A 22,265-nucleotide genomic window follows, 5' to 3' on the forward strand; every position below is an offset into this window, starting at 1 on the left:
GTATCTCACTGAAGGGTCGTAAGTAGATCTCCTTCCTTCAAAGGACAAGATTACCAGTACTAAAAGGTCATAATGAATTTATTCATTGAATCTACACATTTTTATATTTAGAAGATCATGGAAAGTGGCAATTATGTTCCCATAAACTGGGATAAGTCTTAGGCTAGTTGAAAATCTATTAGAATCATTTTTAGAAAAAAAAAAAAATATATGATGGTTATGTCAGTGTAAATAGACATTAGCACATATTTTAATATAAAATTGATTTTATAAATGAGATTAAAAAATATTTAAGTTGAAGTAAAATACAACAGATGTTTCTTATTAACTGTCCAGGAAGAAAGAAACACATTAGAAAATGTAATTTATTTTGTAACTTAAAAATATATTATTTATTTTCACATTTTACACTTCAAAACATATTTATCTCTTCTTATTATTCTTTTTATAAGACTATTATTTAGAAAAATATCAATTAATACTCTATTGAATTTTAAGTGTCCATATCAATATAAACAAATAATTTACTTCAAATGGACGTTTAATAAAAAAAAAGATGTAAGTACTAAGTAGTATTATTCAAATCTAAACACAAAATTAGAATCCTTGTATTGGAGGGAATTGAAGCACGTAGCTATTTATAAGTTTTGAGGACACATCACTACATGAGATGAGAAGCCGTCTATGATGAGCACTTCGCTTTTGTAAGCAGCGAGAGGCCAAAAGAAAATGCCACTCTTTTATTTTAATTTTAATTTTAATAGGAGAAAGGGACGGGTATCATCATAATTCAAAATAAACAATGTTATGAGTTTCATAAAAGTCAGAAAAACACACATTTTTGTATAACACATAAAAGAAAAAATATTACAGAAAAGGAAATTCCAGAATAATTTAAGACAAAAGCTGTGGGGGGTCAGTGCAGAAAGTGACTTTTGATTTTGAGGGTGTTTTTATCTTAGGATACTGGTATAAACTTTATTTATACAATCGTCCCATTGAATCTCCAAAATTTGAAAATATATTTTTATTTTGATTAAGATTTAAAATCAAAGTAACTATTCCTCTTACATGACAAATTTTAATTAGTTATCCGTGTAAAATTGTTCTACACTCACTGACGGTGCATATCTATTAATCTCTATATTTTAATTTTATTTTATTATTTCCATTCCTTTGGAAATTTTATATTATTTTGTGATGACTGTTTGTGATTCCAGAAAAATTTCAAACTTAAAACAAGGTGTCCACGTAGGACCATTGGAAGAAGAAGAATGCAAACATGGAGAGAGAGAGAGAGAGAGATGGTGTGTATGTTTTTTGTGTTTGGTTTTTCTGTGAGAGATCCATGGTTATGGCTTCCATGTGTTCTTGTTGCTGCATAATTCTCGCCATTTCACCAATGTTGATTTCCCATTGAACCCTTCTTGCGAAACCCTTGATTCTCATCATCATCATCACCTCAATTTGTATCGCAATTCTATTCAAACCCTTGATCCAACCCATTGAATTTCCTATTTTCATCTTTCTCAACTCTGATTTAATTGTACTTGTGCCACGGTTCGAACAGAGGAAAACAGAGCTTCCCGATTATCTATCAGGTTTGTTTATTTTTCTGTGATTTTTTTTCTATTGGGTGCCTGCCTCTTTTGTAATCTGGGAATTTTTTTTTTAGATTTTGACTGAAATTCTATTGTTGCATGGACAGCTTGAAAATGTTTAGTGTTTGTTGCTTCTGATTCGCGCGCCTTGCTTTCGAAATGTTGATGTAGGTGTGGTTGGATTTGGTTTTGTCTTTGTGGCTCTCAACATTGTCAGAAACTTCATCAGTTTGTTATAGTTATTGTTGTTCCTTGTAAATAATACAGAAGACTGGTTGGTTTGTGCATATGCAGCCAGATAAATTTGGAACTAGTAGGGATTTTGTTTTCTTCTGGTGTGTAGATTAATTGTGTTTAATTGCTGGAAGGTGTGCTTGCTTCATATCTTCCTTGTTTTGGTTAAAGTTGATCTGGCAATCGGATGTTAGTAGGGGGTAGGGACGAGAAATTGGACATGAATTTGTGGGTTAGTCAAGATAATTAGCAGCTTGAGTTGCTGAGAAACTGTTGTTATGGCACAAAATAAGACAGGGAAGTTGATAGGTGCAAAGACTGGGAAGGACTCCGGCTCGTTTCCTCAATATAGCCAACCGGAATTACCCTGTGTTGGTTCAAATGCCGGACATGATGTACATAATCTTCCTATACAGGCAGGGGAGGAATTTTCTGTGAATTATGGTCATGGTGGAGTTGCTGCTGGAAGGGTTCCTGCTTCACCTGATATATCTCGAAATCGTGAGAATAGGTTTGGGTTGAATGGGGAGAATGGCCATGTGAGATATGAAGACCTTACTAATATTTTGGGGTTGAGGAGAATGGACTCTGAGACTTCTTCTGAAATAGGCGACTTTGTCTCTACAAAACAGCCAGCACATGAGATGGAAAATGGGGCTCGGGTAAACATTTCAAGCAAAATTCAAAAGGGAGATGGTGATAGGGGCCATGCATTGAGAAAGGCTGTGTGTGAATCAATCGGTGACCAACCTGGTATTGGGTCAGCTGTACCTGTACCACACCTTCACAGAAAAGAAACTTCTCAGTCCAGTGGATTTCTTGGCTCCGGAATTTTAGATGACTCTCTGTCTGGAAAAATGAAGTTCCTATGTAGCTTTGGTGGCAAAATATTACCGAGGCCCGGTGATGGGAAACTCAGATATGTAGGGGGATTTACCCACATTATATCTATCCGAAAGGATATTTCATGGGAAGAGCTTGTGAAGAAGACCTTAGGGATTTGCACTCAACCTCACACCATCAAATACCAGCTTCCAGGGGAGGATCTTGATTCCCTAATATCTGTCTCCTCTGATGAGGATCTTCAAAATATGATAGAGGAATACCATGGGATTGAAAATCATGAAGGTTCTCAAAAACTTAGGATATTTTTAGTTCCTTTGGGTGAATCTGAAGAGACACCTTCAACTGATGCAAACACAGTTGAGCAGAATAACCCTGATTACCAATATGTTGTTGCTTTAAATGGCATAGGAGAACCTAGTCCCAGGAAAAACATTGCTGGCCAGAGTTTGACAAATGAAGCAAGTCAGTCAGGGACAACTTTTAATTTTACTCCATCTTTTCAGAGAACTCCTCCAGATGTCTCTTCTCCTTTGGACCTCAGGGATGGTATTAATACTTCAAATCCAGATGGAATTTTGAATGATTCCATGTATATGAGAGAATCCTTTCCAATTTCTCCAACTGCAGTGCAAGTTGCAGGTTCTGGCACAGGTTATGTTCAATTTCTTGGTAACAACTCATGCCAGGGAAGTGTTGAGAGCAGCACATCATTTTTTACTGCTCAGCTTCACCCTGAGAACTCGGGCATAAGCACTTCTGATTGCAGATATCCTCAACAAGTGGCTGTTTCTTTGATAAACGACAGACACCATCCTGGTGATATTGGTCAGCCCACGAAGCTCAATGGGAAGTATTTTGATAACTACAATTCCCGGAAGGAGTTAATGACTCCCATATATGTGAACCAAAGTGATGGTTACAGTGATGAAGGTTTTGGTGAAAGTTCCTTGCCAAAGGATAGAAAATTCTGCTCTGGGAATCCTATTTCATACTTGAATGACCCAATCTGCCAACAGGCGGAATCATATGGAATTACTGACTCCCCTCATGGAATGCCTCATGCTTTTTCTGACTCACAGTTGCATGAGAGTGGAGCAAGGTCTGGTTACTGCTCACAAGAAGGAATTGGCCAATCTTTCTCTTTGAACCTTGAAAAGGCTCAATTATCTTCATTGTTAGTCTCCAGAGGCTCACAAGCAAACCTTATGGAAGGTCAGAATGATTCTGTTCTCCATCATCCCCAAGTACAAAGGAAGGTACCAAAAGTGGGGTTAGCTGAGCAGCACAGACAGCAAGATTTGTCATCTTCTTCTCCATACTCTGAATCATTAGGAGTGAATGGTCCTATTCATAAGGATAGCATTTTCACTGAAAGCAGGTACCTTGTTTCTCAAAATGACTTAAATGGATCTAGCTCTGTAGAAAAGGATATTCAGGAACAATCTGTGAAATTAGGAAGGATGAAGATAATTGAAGAAAAGAATCCAATTCCCAGGAAAGATTCCAAGGTTTATGAGTTGGAATCAACTGTCGTTGATACCGGAGCTGTGACTGAATTGCATCTTTTGGACTCCCTCCCTACTAGTAACTTAAATGCTAAGATTAATATGCAAAATAATTGGGAACTGTCTTCTGAGGAGAGACATCCTTCATCATCAGGCATGATGGGACTCTCTTTACATAGTTTTGGGGACAAGACCCCATCTAATCTTCTTCCCATTAGCCAAAAGACTGGTGATGGTAAAAATTGTGCTTTGGCTGAAGGTCTGAATGGTGAACAAGGAAATGATTTTCTGTTGACAGGAAATTTTGATTTAAATGCTCCAATTTTAAAATGTGAAGAAATATCTTGTGATAAAATTGCTGTTAGAGATCATATGTTCAAGCTGTCCATTGACCCAGATTCTCAGACATCTGCACAAATCCAGCCTTCTCTGAATGAGATTGCTGCAGGTTTTCATGATACTCAAACAGTAAACTCGGAAAGTCTGTATCCTGCTATAAACTTACCAGTGAATGGCCTGGATAATCCTAGCAAGAAAATTTATTTTGAAAAGGCACCTTTTGCTGATGACTTATTTACCAGAACTGATAAAATAGATCAGTTTATCCATGAACACACTGCCTCTGGACAGTCAAAAGTGGATGATATAATTCCGCAGTCAAAAAACTTAGAAAGGTGTCAAGATGCAAATCGAGTGGAGCCATTTCTCATAATAGATGATTTGACTTGTCTTGTTCCTCCATTTATTGAGTCATCTTCTGTTGGCACCCCACATATTTTGCATGAAGTTGGAAGAGATCTATCTCCATCTAATACAGAGGCTGGGAGCATCATCCCTGAGTGTGAATCTGAGGTAGAAAATACTGAAAACAGACTAGAGTTTATGATCATTTCTTTATGATTTCTGAATCTTTTATTTTCATTTATAGGATTTCAAAGATGATCAAACAGACCGGAATGAATTCCTTTCTGATGCAATGATAGCAGAAATGGAAGCCAGCATATATGGTTTGCAGGTTGGCCATCACTGAAATGTTCCACTTATTGTTTTGACTTGTTTGAAGATCAAACTTTCAGCTCGATGTTATACTCTATAATATTTTTCTAGCTTCAACTGTACTGTCCCATCCAGATTACTTGCTAGAATGTTCGATTCTTTGTATCTTGTAGCAGACTCATATCTTTCTGATCATCCTGAAAAATAATGCTGTTCTAGTTTCTGATTAAACGCAGTAACTCTTATTTCTAAGTTGTTTTTTCTTTTTTAAATTACATGGTGAAACACTGATTAATTTGTCAGTTGACAATTATTCAACACCTAAACCCACCTAGGTCCTAATTGATTAAATAATTTTCTAAAATGAAATAATTTTATATACTCATGATGCATTGTTTGGTTATATTAGAGGGCTTAGTCCACTACTTAAATAGAGGTTCCAGGTGTTTCTTGCTGTGGGCATGTGGGGGGGGGGGAGGTGTTTACAGCAAAGTATAATGTAATTGAATGGTGTGGTAGAAAGATATTATAATTTTTTCTGGTAGTAAAATGCGCCATGTTTTACTCTCCAAATGGCTTTGCATACAACATTTTTGCAAGTTCAGTAAGACCAGTTTGTGACTATAATTTTCTAGGACCGGTTGATAACAATTGCTTTGATGCCCAGTGGATGCAAATGTTTCTATCCATTATTTACCACAGATCCAGATTCATTTGTTAATTATTTGAATATTTTTCTTCTATATAGGCCTGAAGGAATGTTATATGTTCGTTTTTAATAAAATTTTCTTATCTTCTTATTGTGTATCTTCTTGTTGCATTAGAGTATTACTGATGTATTTGTGACTGTTACTAAACAATTTCCAGATTCCTTGTGCTTTTGTGCATTACATTATATAACTTTCCTATAACTGACATTTTATATTATCTCATTCAGATAATAAAGAATGCTGATCTTGAAGATCTTATGGAGTTAGGATCTGGTACTTATGGAACTGTTTACCATGGAAAATGGCGGGGAACAGATGTTGCTATTAAGAGAATTAAAAAGAGCTGCTTTGCAGGGAGGTCTTCTGAGCAAGAACGGTTGGTGAGTCTTCTGTGCAATTTTCTTCTCAACACAATGTTATGTATGAATAACATACAGAGTTTACTTATCTACCCTTAGTTACTTCTTGTAAATAAAGTGGAGGGATGAGATCCAAATTCCCCCTCTTGTTCCTATTAGAAGAGAGTTTTCGAACTCCCTGATTTTAGGATTCTGCTAGTTGTTAATTTAATTGGCTGGTTAAGAGTACTGTTAGGCTAATAGATAAGTGATAGATTCTGTTTTGACAGCTGTTGGCTGCTATCACTTTGTGCTCCAAATGGCTTCTAACTTGAAGTACCCGAATGAAAACACTAAGAACAAAAACAGGGCTAAAAAGAGGGTTCAAGAAGATGAACAAAAACAGGGCTAAACAGAGCTAGTGAGCTCGAAAAAGAGGAAGAATCTACTAATAAAGATACTTCTGGGTCATGGAAAAAGAAGAGGGGACGAGGACATGCAATTAATGCAAAGCTTGACAAGGAAAAAGCAAGGAGGGCCACAAAAGGAAAGAATCTTGATATTCATTTTCCTCCACCATATTTTAAACTTTGTAGAAAACATGCAAAGTTCTCCAAGTCTGAGGCAACTGTATCTATACGCCAAAAAGCATAGATGGAGATACATAATCAGCTCTGATACCATGTTTGAGAAGAAGAAGGGAGAAAACTAACACGTTGACACAGAAATTGTAATTGTGTATTTCAGTGAATGATAAACCGTACAAAGTGCACCTTATATAGTAGCACAAAGTGATAGCAGCCAACAACTGTCAAAACAGAATCTATCATCTATCTATTCGCCTAACAATACTCTTAAACCAGCCAATAAAATTAACAACTAACAGAACCCTAAATTCAGGGAGTTCGAAAACTCTCTTCTAATAGTTTCTATTTCTTTATGTATGTATATCCCTGTGTAGGTTATCATGGAAATTGAATTTTTTCAATGTCCCAGATTCTAGTCAATTAAAATGAATGTTGTTAAATACTTAAATTTAGACTTCAAGATAATAAGAGATTTCTTGCAACTATTTTGCTATTATTCTGATAAGTTTAAATAATATTTCCGATTTCAAAAGTAGCTCTGCTCATATCAATAAAAAAATAATGAAGTAAAATATGTACATGAATCTGACAATGTTTCTTTGCTTGGGTAGGCAAAAGATTTCTGGAGAGAGGCACAGATACTCTCAAATCTTCACCATCCCAACGTTGTTGCATTTTATGGAATAGTTCCAGATGGGGCTGGTGGAACCTTAGCAACTGTAACAGAGTATATGGTTAATGGTTCCCTTAGGCATGTCCTTGTTAAGAACCACAGGTACCCTAAGCCCATTTTCTCAATATCATTTTGAGTAAGTTATTATGCACATACTGAATCTCCAACTCCTTATGCAGATTACTAGATCGTCGTAAAAAGCTAATAATTGCCATGGATGCAGCTTTTGGTATGGAATATTTGCACTCAAAAAATATTGTCCATTTTGATTTAAAATGTGACAATTTGCTTGTCAATCTAAGGGATCCACAACGACCAATATGTAAGGTAAGAACTCCACAAGTTTCATGTGGTTTCACATAAGGATAGAGATGAAATCATTAAAGCTTGTCATGGTGTTAAATTAGTGTTAAATTATATGCTTAACTTTTTCTCATGATAATGAGGGATAAAATGCTTTAATAAAAGAGTGAAAAGGAAATATATTAAGAATAGAAACATAAACCAAGTGCAGTGATCTGGTTGGTTTGAAATGATTTGAAATTTTTAAAAACTAATAAATTTATCTTTCAGCCCCCTGTGGCAACTTATGCTCTTACTGTCTTTCCACCTTATGCCAATTAGTATTGGAGCCTTGAAAATATGTTGAAAATAATTGAATAAGCTCTCTGACATATGCTTGAAGATTGTACCAAGCAATCAAGCATTAAAGGGACATAAACATGTGGGAAGAAATCTGGAGATTCAGGACATTCTGAAGTTTGTCATTAGAATTAATTTTGTGATGATGACGAAAACGCCTTTCATGATTCTGTTTCTGAGACTTGGTACACTGAGTGGAATGTTATTATTGGGCTCGTCCCTCTGCATACGTCACTATGTTTCATGAAAATACTTGCTGCATGTCTAGCCCGACATAAATACAAGATTACAAGCCACTTCAGAAATTAAAGTTTGAAACCTCTACATGATAAGGAGGTTGATGTTCGCCCACCTGCATTCTTCATTATTATTAAAGTAAAATTTCAAGGGTATTTATAATGATGTGATGTGTTAATCTCTTGTGATTTAATTGAAATTTATTTGGAATTATGTTAGGAATGTCATTTTACATTTAATTATTTAGGTTGTTTTATGGTAAATTCTGCAAAATTAAATCTCTATTAGGATACATCTGTTAAGAGGGTCTGTGAGAGGAGAAACCTAGAAGGTAGCAATAGCTTATACACTGGTTTGATTACTGTTGTTCAATAAAGCTCTATTTAATTGCCTTACTTAATATAACTACAACTTTTTTGTTTTACAACTTTTGTTGATTATTTTTTCTTAGGTTGGAGATTTTGGATTATCAAGAATTAAACGTAATACCCTTGTATCTGGAGGTGTGCGAGGAACCCTTCCATGGATGGCACCAGAATTGTTGAATGGTAATAGCAGTCGAGTTTCTGAAAAGGTAACTGGGACCAGTCATTCTTTAGTTTAGCAATTTAGAGGAATCAATGAATCATTGGGCAGGCATTTACTTTGTGGTATGACTTTGTCAGGTTGATGTTTTCTCATTCGGCATCTCAATGTGGGAGTTATGGACAGGGGAGGAACCTTATGCAGATATGCATTGTGGTGCCATTATTGGTAAGATTGTGTACCTTAAAGGAAAGCAAAAATATTTTATTAGACAAGAGAAACAAAATCGAAATCATATCATTTGAGGTTGCATTATTTTCTGCTTTATCTGGTCTTACCTTAGACGAATATCTGTAAGGGATATGACTGGAGGTTTTTGCTTCTTTCTTAGGCTATCTCGTGCTTGGTCTCTTTGAATTGTATCATAAAACATTTTTTACTGTCGTGGAGTTTTGCAATGTTGCTCTTGGTTCTGGCAAGAGCTTTATTCTCGTAAAAGGATAAAACAGTTGAAGAAGCTTTTCTAAAAAATTCAATTAGTTTAGTTGTTGAATTTCTAATCAAGGGTGCCGTTTTTATGGTTTTATGGTCTACAAATAAAGGATTGGCGTTGGCCTGAATTTTGACTTTGTGTGTGAAATATGGCAAAAAAGGTGTAAAAGCATTGTGTAAGAATACATGAAAAATATCTTAACATCTTGATGGTATCTTAAAATAATTTATAGTATTTATTATCTCTTAGAATTGGTTTCCATATTTCCAATGTTGCATGATTTGTTTATTTATTTTAATTAAGATTAGGAGTACTAGAATAAGTAATGATTTGTGCTTTGTCTTTTGTAATAACATCAAACATATATTTTACATCAGTATCAATACAATTTTGTTATCTGAAATCCTTCTATACCTACAAGAGTAACTGTATAAATTCAACATGGTATTACAGCAGTACATCTGCCTCAAATTTTGAACTCTATTGTAACAATTTCATTTTCTCCGTAATTCTTGTATTCTCGTTGGTTGTTCGCAAATTCATACCACCCTTTCTCTCTCAGGTTCTTTGTTGTAATATGTTTTTGGTTGTTGCTTTTGCAACTTGTCATACAACTATACAAGCCTTAAATCATTTCCCCCTTCTTTGTGAATTCCATCTGGTGCTCTCGGACTATCTTAGATGGAGTATGATCCTAGCAATCCTAAATGCATTCTGGCCCCCACTGTCCAGTCTCCCAGATGCAGTCTGGCTTTGGCTGTCCCAGATGCATTTTGGACCCAACTGTCTCATCAATAATTAGTAGTATAATCTGCTATAGTTTAGTCTGTGTTTTTGGGCATTTTGCCTTCCCGACAACCAAAAAAATATAACGATCAGTGTTTTATCTTTTGTAATCACTTCAAAACATATCATTCGCGTCAATATCCACATAATTTTATTATTTTGAGTACTCCTTTTCTTTGTTTATACCTAAATGATGGAATTGTTTGCAAGAAGCGTGTGAGGAACTCTTCATGCTTCTATGCTTAGCTTTTTCAGTGCTGGACTGAATTTCTAGGCTTCTAGCTGTTTGAAACTGACCATACAAGGATAGAGTGTATCACTGAACAGACTATTTTTACCATTATTGAGTACTTATCTTGTAGTATGGGATTAAAGAAATATATCAAAATCTTGCGCTGAGGATGCAATCATCCTTGACAGTTTTAGTGGGCTAAAATTTATGTATCTATTTATAGGTTGATATCATGGATGTCAGGCACCCAACTGAAATAAATAGGTAATAGAAGTGTTGCGAGAAAACCCTTTAAAATTTTAAATGACTAACATCCAGTATTTTATGTGTTAAAGTGTTAAACAATGAGCTAACCCTGATGCATACCAATTTCTGCGTTTGTTCCTTGCTGTATGTCTTTCTTATCTACTCTTACTTGCTAACTTCCATAACTTTTGCTTCTCTTTTGGCGACATGTTCAAATAGGGGGTATTGTAAAGAACACTCTTCGACCACCTGTTCCGGAAAGCTGTGATTCTGAGTGGAGGAAGCTTATGGAAGAGTGTTGGTCACTTGACCCTGAAAGGCGGCCATCATTCACAGAGATAACTAGCAGGTTAAGATCTATGTCTATGTCCCTTCAAGCTAGGGGGAATTATCAGGCATGGCAAGTGAGACCTAGTGCTCCTTGAAACCAAGGCACTTTTCTGCAGTTATGTTTGATCGTACAGAAATTTAGTTGTATAGTTTTTTTTTTTAAAGAAGCCATCAAGATTCAAGACTGGGGCTGGCATGCTCTTAGGGTTGTCATAACACTTCAGCTATTATTTCTTGTGATGTCTGTTGGCTATGATATCGTCATTTGTTTATTCTTTCTTGTAAAAGATGAGGTTGAGATCATATGGTATAGTTGTGTACATCTACCAATTTTGTATTTGTTGCATGAACCAACATTTAGCAGGAAGATATATATAGAAAGGGAAAAAGGAAAGAAAAGGTGTCTTTAGTGTATGTATGTATGTATGTATGTATACAGACAAAAGTGCTTGTAATATATGTTTTGATTGATGTGAGAGTGCCCCTTCCCTTTTTCTGTAGATAAGAATTTAATTCTTTTATTTATAGCTTGGTATATGTATTTGTCAACTCACATGCACAGATACAATTATACAATACAAACATTTTTTTTTTAGAAAACAGAATATATATATATATATATAATTATAAGGTTGATAGTACAGATAACACACAACGTGTGAGTAGTCCACAATGCTACAATGAGAGTCCTAAGACTACTACCTGGCGAATAAACACCTAAAACCTACGAGAAAAGCATCTATCGGGGACCTCGGTGTGGCAAACGTCACACAAACCCAACAAAAATAGAGCTCGACTCGACATTGGGACCCAAATAATCACAGTACAATACAAACATGATGAACTTATGTTCAGAGGTATTGTGATTGGATGATGTGTAGTGTACTGTTATTTTGTAGTTCACTTTTAAACTGAATTGATTGAGATTGACCACACAAAAAAATAGAATTGTTTTAGCTTCATGGCCATAAATAATTTGTTCTGTAACTTTAAAACTCAGAATGGCATTGGAATTCATTGCACTTTTAGAATTACATATTTATCTGTTTAAATATTTAATATTGAGCTACGATTTATTAACATACCTATTATTTTTCACTTCTTTTACACATCACTCTTTATGTATCTATCTCATCTCTTTCATTCATTCGTATTATTCATCACGTTTTTCATTCTCTCTTCTTTCCACTCTACTTACAATTGAAAGGGATTGTGAACAAATATGTCTCCTTTAATATTTCAAAATTAATTATATCTCTTAATTTAGTAGGTAATTAAAGTACCTTTCCGATGAAGAAAAAAAATAGGTAATCAAAGTGACATTTAATTGGCTAAAGAATAACTTGTGGAGCACACAATGTACAATTGTGTAACCTAATTTTATCATTTAAATAGTACTACATCTGTTCCTTATTAACTGTCAACTTTGAAGAAATTTTTTCGTTCCAATATACCTGTCCACTTAACATTTCAAGAGAGTATTAAATACTACCTCCGGTCCTATTTATACGCATGAAAGAGAAGAAAAAATTTAGTCATTTTTATAAGAACCAAATGAAAGTTTGAGCTATATTAAATATTTTTTCCCATGATGCCCTTATTAATTCTAACTTGTTAAATGTGACTCATTAATTATTCTCTCTCTTTCCCACTTTCCAACACTAATAACAAATGGTAATTTTGGAAGTTTATTTTGATTCAAGACATATTTAATGCATTTTATCTAGTTTAACTACATTTCTTAAACTATGTGAATTTTTTTTTTGTTGCTTATAAATAGGACCGGAGGTAGTAGTGTTTTTCCTAATAGTATTCTTGTAGAAGCAATAAATTAGGAAAGATAAAATATATTTTGATGGATAAAGTAGGAAAACAAATACGCTTTTCTGTTTCTGCAAACATTCAGTAACCCTTTTCTCATGGTTGAGTCTAGGGCGGCTAGGGATATCACTGTTTTTCTGGGATCAATGAAATATAGTGTTTTGACCCCAAAAAAATAAAGGACCATAAATGACCTTGTTTAGGATGAGATGGAACACTGCATAGGAAATCTCCAAGAAATGATATTTTCATTAAAGTTCTCCTTTTTCAATGAGCTTTTTCCTTCCCCTATACTGCAACTTTTGATATCCCACACTTCCCACATGAAAGAAATTAAAGAAATAGAAAAAATTGTCTCTTCATTTTCCAGATTTATCTCCACTATGGAATAAATTATTATATTCAAATTCATCCAGTTACTTCCTTCAAACACATATCCTTACTATCCTTTGCCATATTATCCTCCACCCACTCAAGCAATAAACAAGCCGCACCCCTATATATAATTTGACCATTAGTATTCTTTGTGACTAGATTCCATCTTCATATATCTGGCCTATTTTCTTTCACAGAAAAACTCTAGCTTAGAACAATGAGACATTCTCAAAGGCTTGATAATAAGAGCAATGGCGTTCACTTTTTCAAGATTATTCTTGAAAGAAGCCTTCAAAGTGGAGAACTGGTAAGAACCTATTTGCACTTCATTTTCCTTTCTTTTTTGGATTGGAATTTTTTAACAATCACTTTTAGGCCTCCATAGAAATCAACAAAATTCATAGCTTATTATTCATATATTTTTTGTCACACTTCATGCCTATATAACATTGTTGTGGTACTATGTGCATGTTTTGAAACACCTCTATAATTGATTCTTGATACTGAATGCCAGAATAATTCTGGGTAGAAGCTTCTATAGGTATTAGGTAGCTATTCAATAATTATTTTGATAATAGAAAACTTGATGCTAGAATTTGTTTTTCCCTTTCAATTTTGATGCTATTAGTATTGAAAAATCCATTATAATTATATTGACAATAAGTGTGTGACAGATGGTGCCCAAAAGTTTTGTGAAGAATCACTGGCAAGGAATATCGACCTCTGTTTCTCTAATCCTTCCAAACAAGACTAAATGGAAAGTTTATTGGATGAAACGTGACGGTGATGTTTATTTTCACAATGGTTGGAAAGAATTCGCAGAATACATATCTTTGGAAGTGGCACAGTTTGTGGTGTTTCAATATGAAGGAAAATCCCGGTTCAATGTGATTGTGTTTGGCAAGAGTGGCATAGAAATAAAATACCCTTCCAAAGATAACAATACACTTGAAGAATGTGAAGAGGTTCATGAAAGTGATCTTGTTGCGGAGGGTAAAAGGGGAAAACCCAAACCTGCATCACCACCTTATAAGAAGATGAAAACAAGTCCAAAAGAAGAAGAGCATCCAAGTTTTTACTATGCTAAGCATAGCAACAGTGGTTGATTTTCTTCTCTCTGTCTCTCATGTTGTTCTGTTCTGTTTGTTTCTCTTTTTTTTTGTTCTTTTTTGTTGAAGTGTGGTAACCTACTAAAAATGTTTGGCCTTTTTTTTGTTTCTGGGTTAACTACTCAGAATTTGTTGCAGGAAGTGGCAATGAACTTAAGGAGAGAAGTAGAGCTCTTGTTGAAAAATTAAAGCTTAAACACTGTGACAGTCAAACCTTCGTACAAACAATCCACAAATCATACATTGGGAGAGATCTTCTGGTAACAAAATATATTATTTGATGAAGTTCATTATTCTTTTCATATTCTTGATTATTTAGTCAATCTCATATCTGCTAGAGATCTGATGTAGATAGCATTTATAGATAGTATAGTAACCACTAGCTCACTAGTTTTTGGGCCAAATTCAAATATTTGAGTCTTTTATTTTTTTGCTACATTAATTGGAAGATTTTTTAATATTTGAGTCTATGTTAGGTAACAAGTAAATTTTGTTCATGTTTAGAAATTATTAATATTGTACAATTAATTTAAAAGTTAAAATCAATTGTGGGAAGAAATTTATGGAAGTTTTTGGGTGTAAAAAATAATTAATTCAAACATGCTATTTCACATTCCAGAGAAGTAATTAATTCTAATAAAGCTAATGAGAGTAGATTTCCTGGGAAAAAATAGTAATGAAATGGGTTGGATTTATGTGTTAGGCATATCACAAGACAAGTTTATAGATGCTCACAAATTGCTTGAATTCATCCACTTTGTTAGTGACTCATTTTAGTGAAAAAAAATTGATTTCATAGTAATTGGTTTTTTTTTTAATTGAGATTGTGATTGGATGCATATGCATGGGCCAAAGTTAATTATTTAAATCTCAATAATTTAATTTCAAATTAATATCAATAATTCATTACAAATTCTGATACTAAGGATTTTCTTTGAAAACCAATATGTAATATCAGATCATTCCAAACGACTTTTATAACCTGAATCTGTACAAGATGGAAGGACAAATGGCTAGACTTTTTGTTAACAAGGAGAGAACTTGGGATGTGGAGTTAAAGCTCTATTCCGGTGGTCAAATCATATTTGGACGTGGTTGGAGGACATTTTTGTGTGACAATAATTTGAAATTGGGTGATGTTTGTGCTTTTGTGCTAAACAAATCCAATGGAGTTTTATTTCAAGTTTTTATTTATCCTCTCCACGAGTACCCATGCCATCTCCCTTTTCAAGGTAATTTATTTGCTTTATCATAAATTCTTGTTATCATCTTCTATCTCATTACACTTTTTAGTATCTATAGGAATATAGGAATAAGAATTCCTTTCCCCCTAACTTATGAGATTTGAATTAAGAAATTTAAAAAATATTTATGGAGGATGAATAAGCCGGGGACCTAGGGATTCTCTTCCCCAAATTTAAGATATTGAAAAAATCTACTATTAAATTGTTAGTTTTAGAAAAGAAAATGTTAATTGTTCAGGTTAATTTAAAAAATAGAATTTTTTAAAAAATATTTGGTTCCTTGTAATTGTTCAGGTTAATTGTTAATAATTAAAAATAGAAATTTTTAAAAAATAATTGTCAAAATAGTTCGTATATACTCCCATCGTTCCTTTTTATCTGTGTTTTATCTCTCCTTATTTATTGTTCTGATAAGGATATTAGTTGTAAAAACATCATTTAATGCTATCTTGAAATGCTAAATGAATAGTTAAATATGAACAAATTATTTTTCTCAAAGTGGACAGATAAATAGGAACGGAGGGAGTAGTATATACCCTTTTATTCATCTCTCCATTATGCCTTATATGCAATTGACATGATTAGAGTTGTCTAATTCACCACATGAGATTATTTAATTTCACTTCCCATTGAGAATAAGTGGATTATGAATTTAACACAATATTTACTTTCATAATAGTCCTATTGGTTGACTGGTCGATTTTAGGATGAGATAAACTGTTTCATTGAGTAAGTTAGACAAATCCAACATCATGAGAAATGCAACATTTTTTTTTTTTATTCTTTCTTTGAAATAACATTCTGAAATCATGTTTCTTCTTTTGCATTTTCCTCTTTGTTCAATACTAGAAGGGCTTTCTCAAAGGCCTTCATCTCTCAAAATCCCTGATATTATTAAAGACAAAAGCAGATTAATGTCAGAAGATGGTTTCGACATCCACATCAAACCTTCAATGAACGGGCAGGCGGTATGATCAATTAACTCATGTATATATAAGAAGACTTTCAACCTATTTTGATCAATGAATACCAATAAGTACTTATTTGGGTTTATCTAGTGCTTTTTAATAGATACGGTCCACTAAATATTATTTGGTCCATATTTAAATGAGTTCTATATATACGATTGAATATTTTGATCACTTTTTTTCAATTGCAGTGCATACCAATGACCTTTATAAAGAAATTCCTTTCAGAAAAGGACAATGGAAGATTCGTAACCTTACGAGTTGGGAGAAACACATGGCCCGTAAAAGTTCTTTATTATAAATATTGTTCATCTGCTAGATTTTCTCTAGGTTGGCCTGAATTTGTGAAGGAATGTGGCTTGAAAGCTGGTGATGTTTGTCACTTCTTGATGATAGATAAGAAAAACCTTGAGCTTCAAGTTACTATAAATTAGAGAGTATGTCATTTGTTATCATGTCGCGTCGTGTTTTACCTTTCTTTTTTCCATGTCAACTACATTGATATTTGATACATTGGCTTTTGGTTGGTCTTAAGAACTTGAAGGAATTATTAGTGTTTTTATATTCATTTTCCTATTTGTTTGTTTTGTTGGTGTGTTATTAGACTTAATTAGTTAACATATGTCATTATTGCGAGATTCATTCCATTTACTCTTTTCAATTTCTAAATTCAAATGTCATCATTTATTACACATTGTAAATATTTTTTTACAAGAGGAAAGGTTCTAAAAGACAAGCTATATAATTAAGAATAGGGTTAGTGGTCAAATTAATCCCTATGTTTGTCATCTTATTTGATTTTCGTGCCTAATCGGGAAAAAGTTGCCGATACTCCCCTCCGTTTGCACCAGATTGTTGTTCATCAAAATTAGTTCAATTGCAGGGTAGAAAACATGTTTCCTAACTCATCTAAACCAACACCGATTCAAAAACCAAATTGAGTTCTATAGAAGATTAGAGACTTTCCCACCTCAATTTCGTTTCTCCTTTATTCAAAATCATTTCTCCTTCATTCCGGATCTATTGTATTCCCAACTACCTTCTCCCATTTCTGCTTCATTTGAAATCTGGATTTACGGGTTTGGTAGTTTATTCCCCAACCTCATCCTTCACTTGTAAACCTCCAACCTCAATTTCATCACCTGAATATTCCAGTACCACGAATATCTCCAAAACCTGACCATAACAAGAGAGAATCGTGAATCACGATAGCCTTGACAACGAGGCTCGGACCTTGTTGAATCGCGACCTACAGCCGAAAATACGTTGCGAATTTCTTATTTGATGAAATTAATATCTCCTTTAATCTACTTTATAATTTGAAATTCAAGATAAATTGAAATAATATTTTGTTTATATAAAAAAATAATTGATGGATTTTTTATGATAAAATTTATCCTTCCGTTGACATTAAAATATAAAAAATAAATTTAATCAATCAATTATTTACTTAAAATGTTGATTTTATTTTTTTCTTGTAAAGAATTGTGACAATTATGATGATTGATTAAGAATCTACAAAATTTGAAGAACTGAAAAGAATTGTGCCAACTTCCCTCAGTTTAAGGCTGGTGAGATCACTGGTATCATGAAAGATTTTGACGAGCCTGGACATCTTACTCCTTAAAATTTTTTTTCTTTCAATTATGGTCTGCATAAGTTTCAACCCTGAATTGGGAGTTTTTGTAGACAATAACCATGTGAGAATTAAACAATCGACTTTTTGAATGATTAAATGTCAATACCCTGTTGTTTTCTAAAAAAAAAAAAAGGAATCTACAAAATTATTTGGGAGCAGGACTAAGAGTTTAATAGAAAATCTACAAAAATTTGGTTTTGAGGACAAAGAATTAAAAAAAATATTCTATTTAAAAATACATATATTATTGTCAAAGAAATTAAAATTCTTAGTGACTTTTGCCCCAAGTTATGTTGTACTCAAGACACTTATAAGAATCCTATGACTTTTGGTCGAAAGTTGTAATAGGAAGAAAAAAAGAGTTAAAGAGAGATGGGAGAGGAGTGGAGTGGAGAGAGGTGAGGAAAAACAGACAACTGCATGGAGGCTTGCAGGAGAAAATGAATGGAAACATCACATCTTTCTTTTTCTCAAATTTTCCAGATGACTTCCATGAGAAGGAGATATTGGAAGTGTTCGAAAGATGGGGGAGGGTTTTGGATATATTCATTCCAAAAAAGAGGGATGTGCACGGAAAAAGATTTGGATTCGTGAGGTTTCTCGATGTCCTGAACCCTGCAGCCCTAGAGAAACAACTTGACCAGATCATTATTGGGGCGGAGAAGTTACACGTAAACCGGCCAAAGCATCCGAAAATGGGAGGTGGAACAAGGAGGTCAGGAGGTGACCACCAAGGAAGAAGCCAAATAGAGAACATAAATGTTCAACAACAAATCAGTTTTGTCCCTCAAAACCGAAACAAATCGAATGACCAGGTTCTTATGCAAGAGAGAAAAAGAAATAACACTGAACAAGCCATGGGAGATCGACTTGTCCTTCAAACAGGTGCAGTGCAAGATAACCACAAAAAAGTTCTTGAGGGATCAAAAGATCAAGTCTATTCCAAGTTGCCGCCGTTGGTTTTAACAGGTATGCATGAGTTTTACCCTTTCAAGTTTCAACTTATCTTATTGCCTCTCACTCTTTACATTGCTTTATTAATTTAGGGTAATTATGAAAAAAGGCTCATCAAATTAAATTGGTTGTAATATTTAATTTATATGTATAAATATGCATAATTTTAGTGGATCTAAGTAATCTTCTATGTATAAATAAATAAATATATAATTTTATTATTTCCTTTGTTACATCTTTTTTTTTCATTGATAAAGATTTCAACAAGATGACGCTTATGACTCCTACAAATGATACCAACGACAGCGTGATTTTCAACTCATCAACTTCAAAGCACTTTGTGCTCTGTGACGGATTAAACATTGAAACGATAGTGACGAACAAAGCTAGAGTAGTAGAACAATGGGCTCAACAAGTTTCATCAACACATGTTCCTGGAAGCCAAATGGTAGTGGGGTTGGACACTGAATGGATGTTTGTTGGCGCAAGATGGAAGAAGAACATGAGAACCGCTATCCTTCAGCTCTGTGTTGAGGACAAGTGCCTAATCTTCCAACTACATCACATGGACTATATCCCCATAGCTCTCAAGAATTTCATGACACATTCAGAGTCCAAGTTTGTTGGGGTCGGGGTTGAGCAAGATATTAAAATGCTTGAAAGGGATCATTTGTTGAAGTGTGACAAGGGCTTAGATGTAGCCACCTTGGCAATGACACAATGGCCTAATAGGTTCAATTCTTCACCCGGACTAAAAAAATTGGCAAAGGAGCTAACTAGTCTTTACATGAAGAAGTCAAAAAAAGTGCAAATGAGCAAATGGGAATTGAAGGAGTTGACAAGAGACCAAATTGAATATGCTTGCATTGATGCATATGCTTCTTATAAGATTGGAAAAAAGCTCCTAATTGATGAAGGGCTTACCTCTACTGTATCATAATGATTTTTCCTTCACTCTACTTTATTTGCATAGCATGATGGTTTTCCTTTTTTTGCTAGGAATTACAAACCCTTGGTTTAGATAAAAGTTGCTAGGATAAAAGAGGTTTGTTTTTTTCTTAGAGATTTAATAACTATCGAGGTGGATTATGTCGTGTCAATCAAAGGAAATTTGTTTAACCTTTTTCTTATATGCTGAATGTATTTTTTCCCAGTTATCTTCTTTTGGTGCTAATTTATGTGTTGGATTTGCAATTTTAGTTTATTATTTTTATACATTCACACTCACTTTTACTTCTATCATACATTTACTCAACGTCATTTGTTATCCTCTATTTCTCCAAGATACGAATGTAAATTAGTTGTTCGAAAATTGGCTAGACGTTTTGTTATTTCATTTGACGATTTTATTGGCTTATTATTTACAATTTAAAAATTAAATTTTTTATAAGACATATTCATCTATTAGATTTTGAGAAATCTAGCTACCTTTTTAGTTATTTTCATTTTATCATGGAATCTAATCTATTTTAAATATCTACGGAAAAAAGTAAATTGGTCTCGTGAAGTTTGTGTCAAAAATTATTTAGATCACCAATCATTCAAAATTATTTTGAATTCAAATAACATGTGATTCACTAGAATTAATTTATAACAAGACGTCATAACATCGACAATGATATCTATTCATCCATATGGGGTTTTTTTTTTTTTTTGTCTTTTACGGGTGTTCTCATCTCGTTTTAAAAAAGACTAATTAATAATGTTCAGAAAGTTGTAGCAGTATTCTCCCAATAAATGAGTTCTCAGGGTTTTTTTATGCTTAATACAAAGAGAAGCAAAAGCAAAACAAAACAGAAAAAAAAAAGCTCTACTGTCATATCTTCTCATTATGATTTACTTAGTAAGCTCAGTCTTGGGAAGTTACATATAAAATGAAAAAATCATCATTTTAGCCTAAGCTCTTTTTTAGAAAAATTTATTGAAGGACAATGAATCTGAATCGGTGAAGGGATTCTTCTCTATTGCTATGGGTAGTTTGTCAGCTTTTGAGGCTAAGGTGAAAGCAATTTGACGGGCTTTGGAATTTTGTAAGGAGTTTGGTGTGTATCAGGTTGTGACAGAGAGACTGACTTGTGGGCGTCCCATAGTGGGCTCTTTATTTCCTACTTGAGAGAGTTGTTCTGAAGTTTAATTTGCTTTATAATAATATTTTCTCCTTTCAAAAAAATGTTGAAACAAACATCTCATTTTTTTCTAAAAACAATTTCTTTCAATTAAAAAAATGTGATTTTTCTTAAAAAAAAAAACCGAAACAAACACATTGTAAATATATATTTTAAAATGAGATGTTTTAAAATTTTAAGTTCGCAGAAAGAAGGCACGTCTTAAGTGCGGTTAGTGACACACCATACGATACGAGGAATATACTCTTCCAACTCTGAATGTGCAACATTAAGTTATCAAGAGAAAATCACTACAAGGAGCTTAGGAAAGTATTGAAAGGGAAAACTTCCCTAGCTGTGATTCTGATAACTAACAAATTCCGGCTATCCTAAATATTATTCTTTCTCTTACTCTCTTTCTATTTATGTTTATCACCATGTGTGAGTGTTTCTCTAGATTTCAGAGATATGTAGTAGTGCTTTAGGGTTATAAACCCTTTAATGAATTGTTAATTTTCTTTTATTATATATATACGTTTCTTGATAGACTTTGTTGCTCTTAATGTCTATATTATGAATTCGCACATAAATGCATAATTTTTTGTTCTGGCCCGGAAGGACCAATATTATCCTAGTCGACTCAAAAGGTCTCATAGCCGAGTGGGAACTCTAAGGGCAGACGTAATGACTTAGTAAATGAACAACTTGTCCCCGCTAAGGTCAAGTGACCTTAGGATTATCCGATAAACAATGAACAAGAAAGAAGGCCTAGAGCCAACCTTGTGCTATGAAGACCTATCACAGGGGCATACCATAAACCTGCATAAATGATGATGAAGGATCCCAAACCTATAAATATAGGTTTGGTCATTCATTTACCTAACACGCCTTTTATTCTTAGTGAACTTTAAGCTTTTTAAGACTCTGAGATTCTCTCTTTACGCCTTTAATAACACGCCTTTTATTCTTAGTGTTTTCTATAGATAAATCCCCGTCGTGTGTAGCTCCGTCGCACTAACAACGCTAACCAAGGGTACACGCCACCACTGAAGACAAGGAGTGCACCAGA

The 22,265-nt window shown here is 33.9% G+C and overlaps 2 protein-coding genes across 5 annotated transcripts; both read left to right on the forward strand.

The window, feature by feature from the left end:
- The first annotated feature begins 1,252 nt into the window (after positions 1 to 1,252).
- Positions 1,253 to 11,459, forward strand: LOC130729318 (uncharacterized). Of its 2 annotated transcripts, none has more exons than XM_057581029.1 (9): positions 1,253 to 1,601; positions 1,709 to 5,038; positions 5,115 to 5,201; positions 6,120 to 6,272; positions 7,429 to 7,592; positions 7,670 to 7,817; positions 8,821 to 8,943; positions 9,035 to 9,122; positions 10,871 to 11,459. In XM_057581029.1, the coding sequence occupies exons 2-9, from the start codon at positions 2,114 to 2,116 to the stop codon at positions 11,074 to 11,076; spliced, it is 3,894 nt and encodes a 1,297-aa protein (XP_057437012.1). In that variant the 5' UTR covers positions 1,253 to 1,601; positions 1,709 to 2,113; the 3' UTR covers positions 11,077 to 11,459. The 2 variants fall into 2 exon arrangements, with proteins under 2 accessions (XP_057437012.1, XP_057437013.1); XM_057581030.1 differs by having other exon boundaries at positions 1,773 to 5,038.
- A 1,358-nt stretch (positions 11,460 to 12,817) lies between these two features.
- LOC130729319 (B3 domain-containing transcription factor VRN1-like) lies at positions 12,818 to 17,072 on the forward strand. Of its 3 annotated transcripts, none has more exons than XM_057581033.1 (6): positions 12,818 to 13,484; positions 13,852 to 14,275; positions 14,413 to 14,546; positions 15,245 to 15,518; positions 16,380 to 16,498; positions 16,690 to 17,072. In XM_057581033.1, the coding sequence occupies exons 1-6, from the start codon at positions 13,395 to 13,397 to the stop codon at positions 16,930 to 16,932; spliced, it is 1,284 nt and encodes a 427-aa protein (XP_057437016.1). In that variant the 5' UTR covers positions 12,818 to 13,394; the 3' UTR covers positions 16,933 to 17,072. The 3 variants fall into 3 exon arrangements, with proteins under 3 accessions (XP_057437016.1, XP_057437015.1, XP_057437014.1); XM_057581032.1 differs by having other exon boundaries at positions 12,820 to 13,484; positions 13,852 to 14,278; positions 16,383 to 16,498; XM_057581031.1 differs by having other exon boundaries at positions 12,821 to 13,484; positions 13,852 to 14,278.
- Positions 17,073 to 22,265: the final 5,193 nt, after the last annotated feature.

The sequence above is a fragment of the Lotus japonicus genome, chromosome 1, assembly GCF_012489685.1.
Source record: "Lotus japonicus ecotype B-129 chromosome 1, LjGifu_v1.2".
NCBI classification, from domain to species: domain Eukaryota; kingdom Viridiplantae; phylum Streptophyta; class Magnoliopsida; order Fabales; family Fabaceae; genus Lotus; species Lotus japonicus.

Excerpts from the sequence above, each read along its gene's own strand:
- LOC130729318 (XM_057581029.1), top strand. The coding sequence starts at position 2,114 with ATGGCACAAAATAAGACAGGGAAGTTGATAGGTGCAAAGACTGGGAAG. Across the intron at positions 5,202-6,119 it reads CCAGCATATATGGTTTGCAG|ATAATAAAGAATGCTGATCT; the intron begins GTTGGCCATCAC and ends TATCTCATTCAG. Across the intron at positions 6,273-7,428 it reads CTTCTGAGCAAGAACGGTTG|GCAAAAGATTTCTGGAGAGA; the intron begins GTGAGTCTTCTG and ends TTGCTTGGGTAG.
- LOC130729319 (XM_057581031.1), top strand. The coding sequence starts at position 13,395 with ATGAGACATTCTCAAAGGCTTGATAATAAGAGCAATGGCGTTCACTTT. Across the intron at positions 13,485-13,851 it reads GCCTTCAAAGTGGAGAACTG|ATGGTGCCCAAAAGTTTTGT; the intron begins GTAAGAACCTAT and ends AGTGTGTGACAG. Across the intron at positions 14,547-15,244 it reads ACATTGGGAGAGATCTTCTG|ATCATTCCAAACGACTTTTA; the intron begins GTAACAAAATAT and ends ATGTAATATCAG.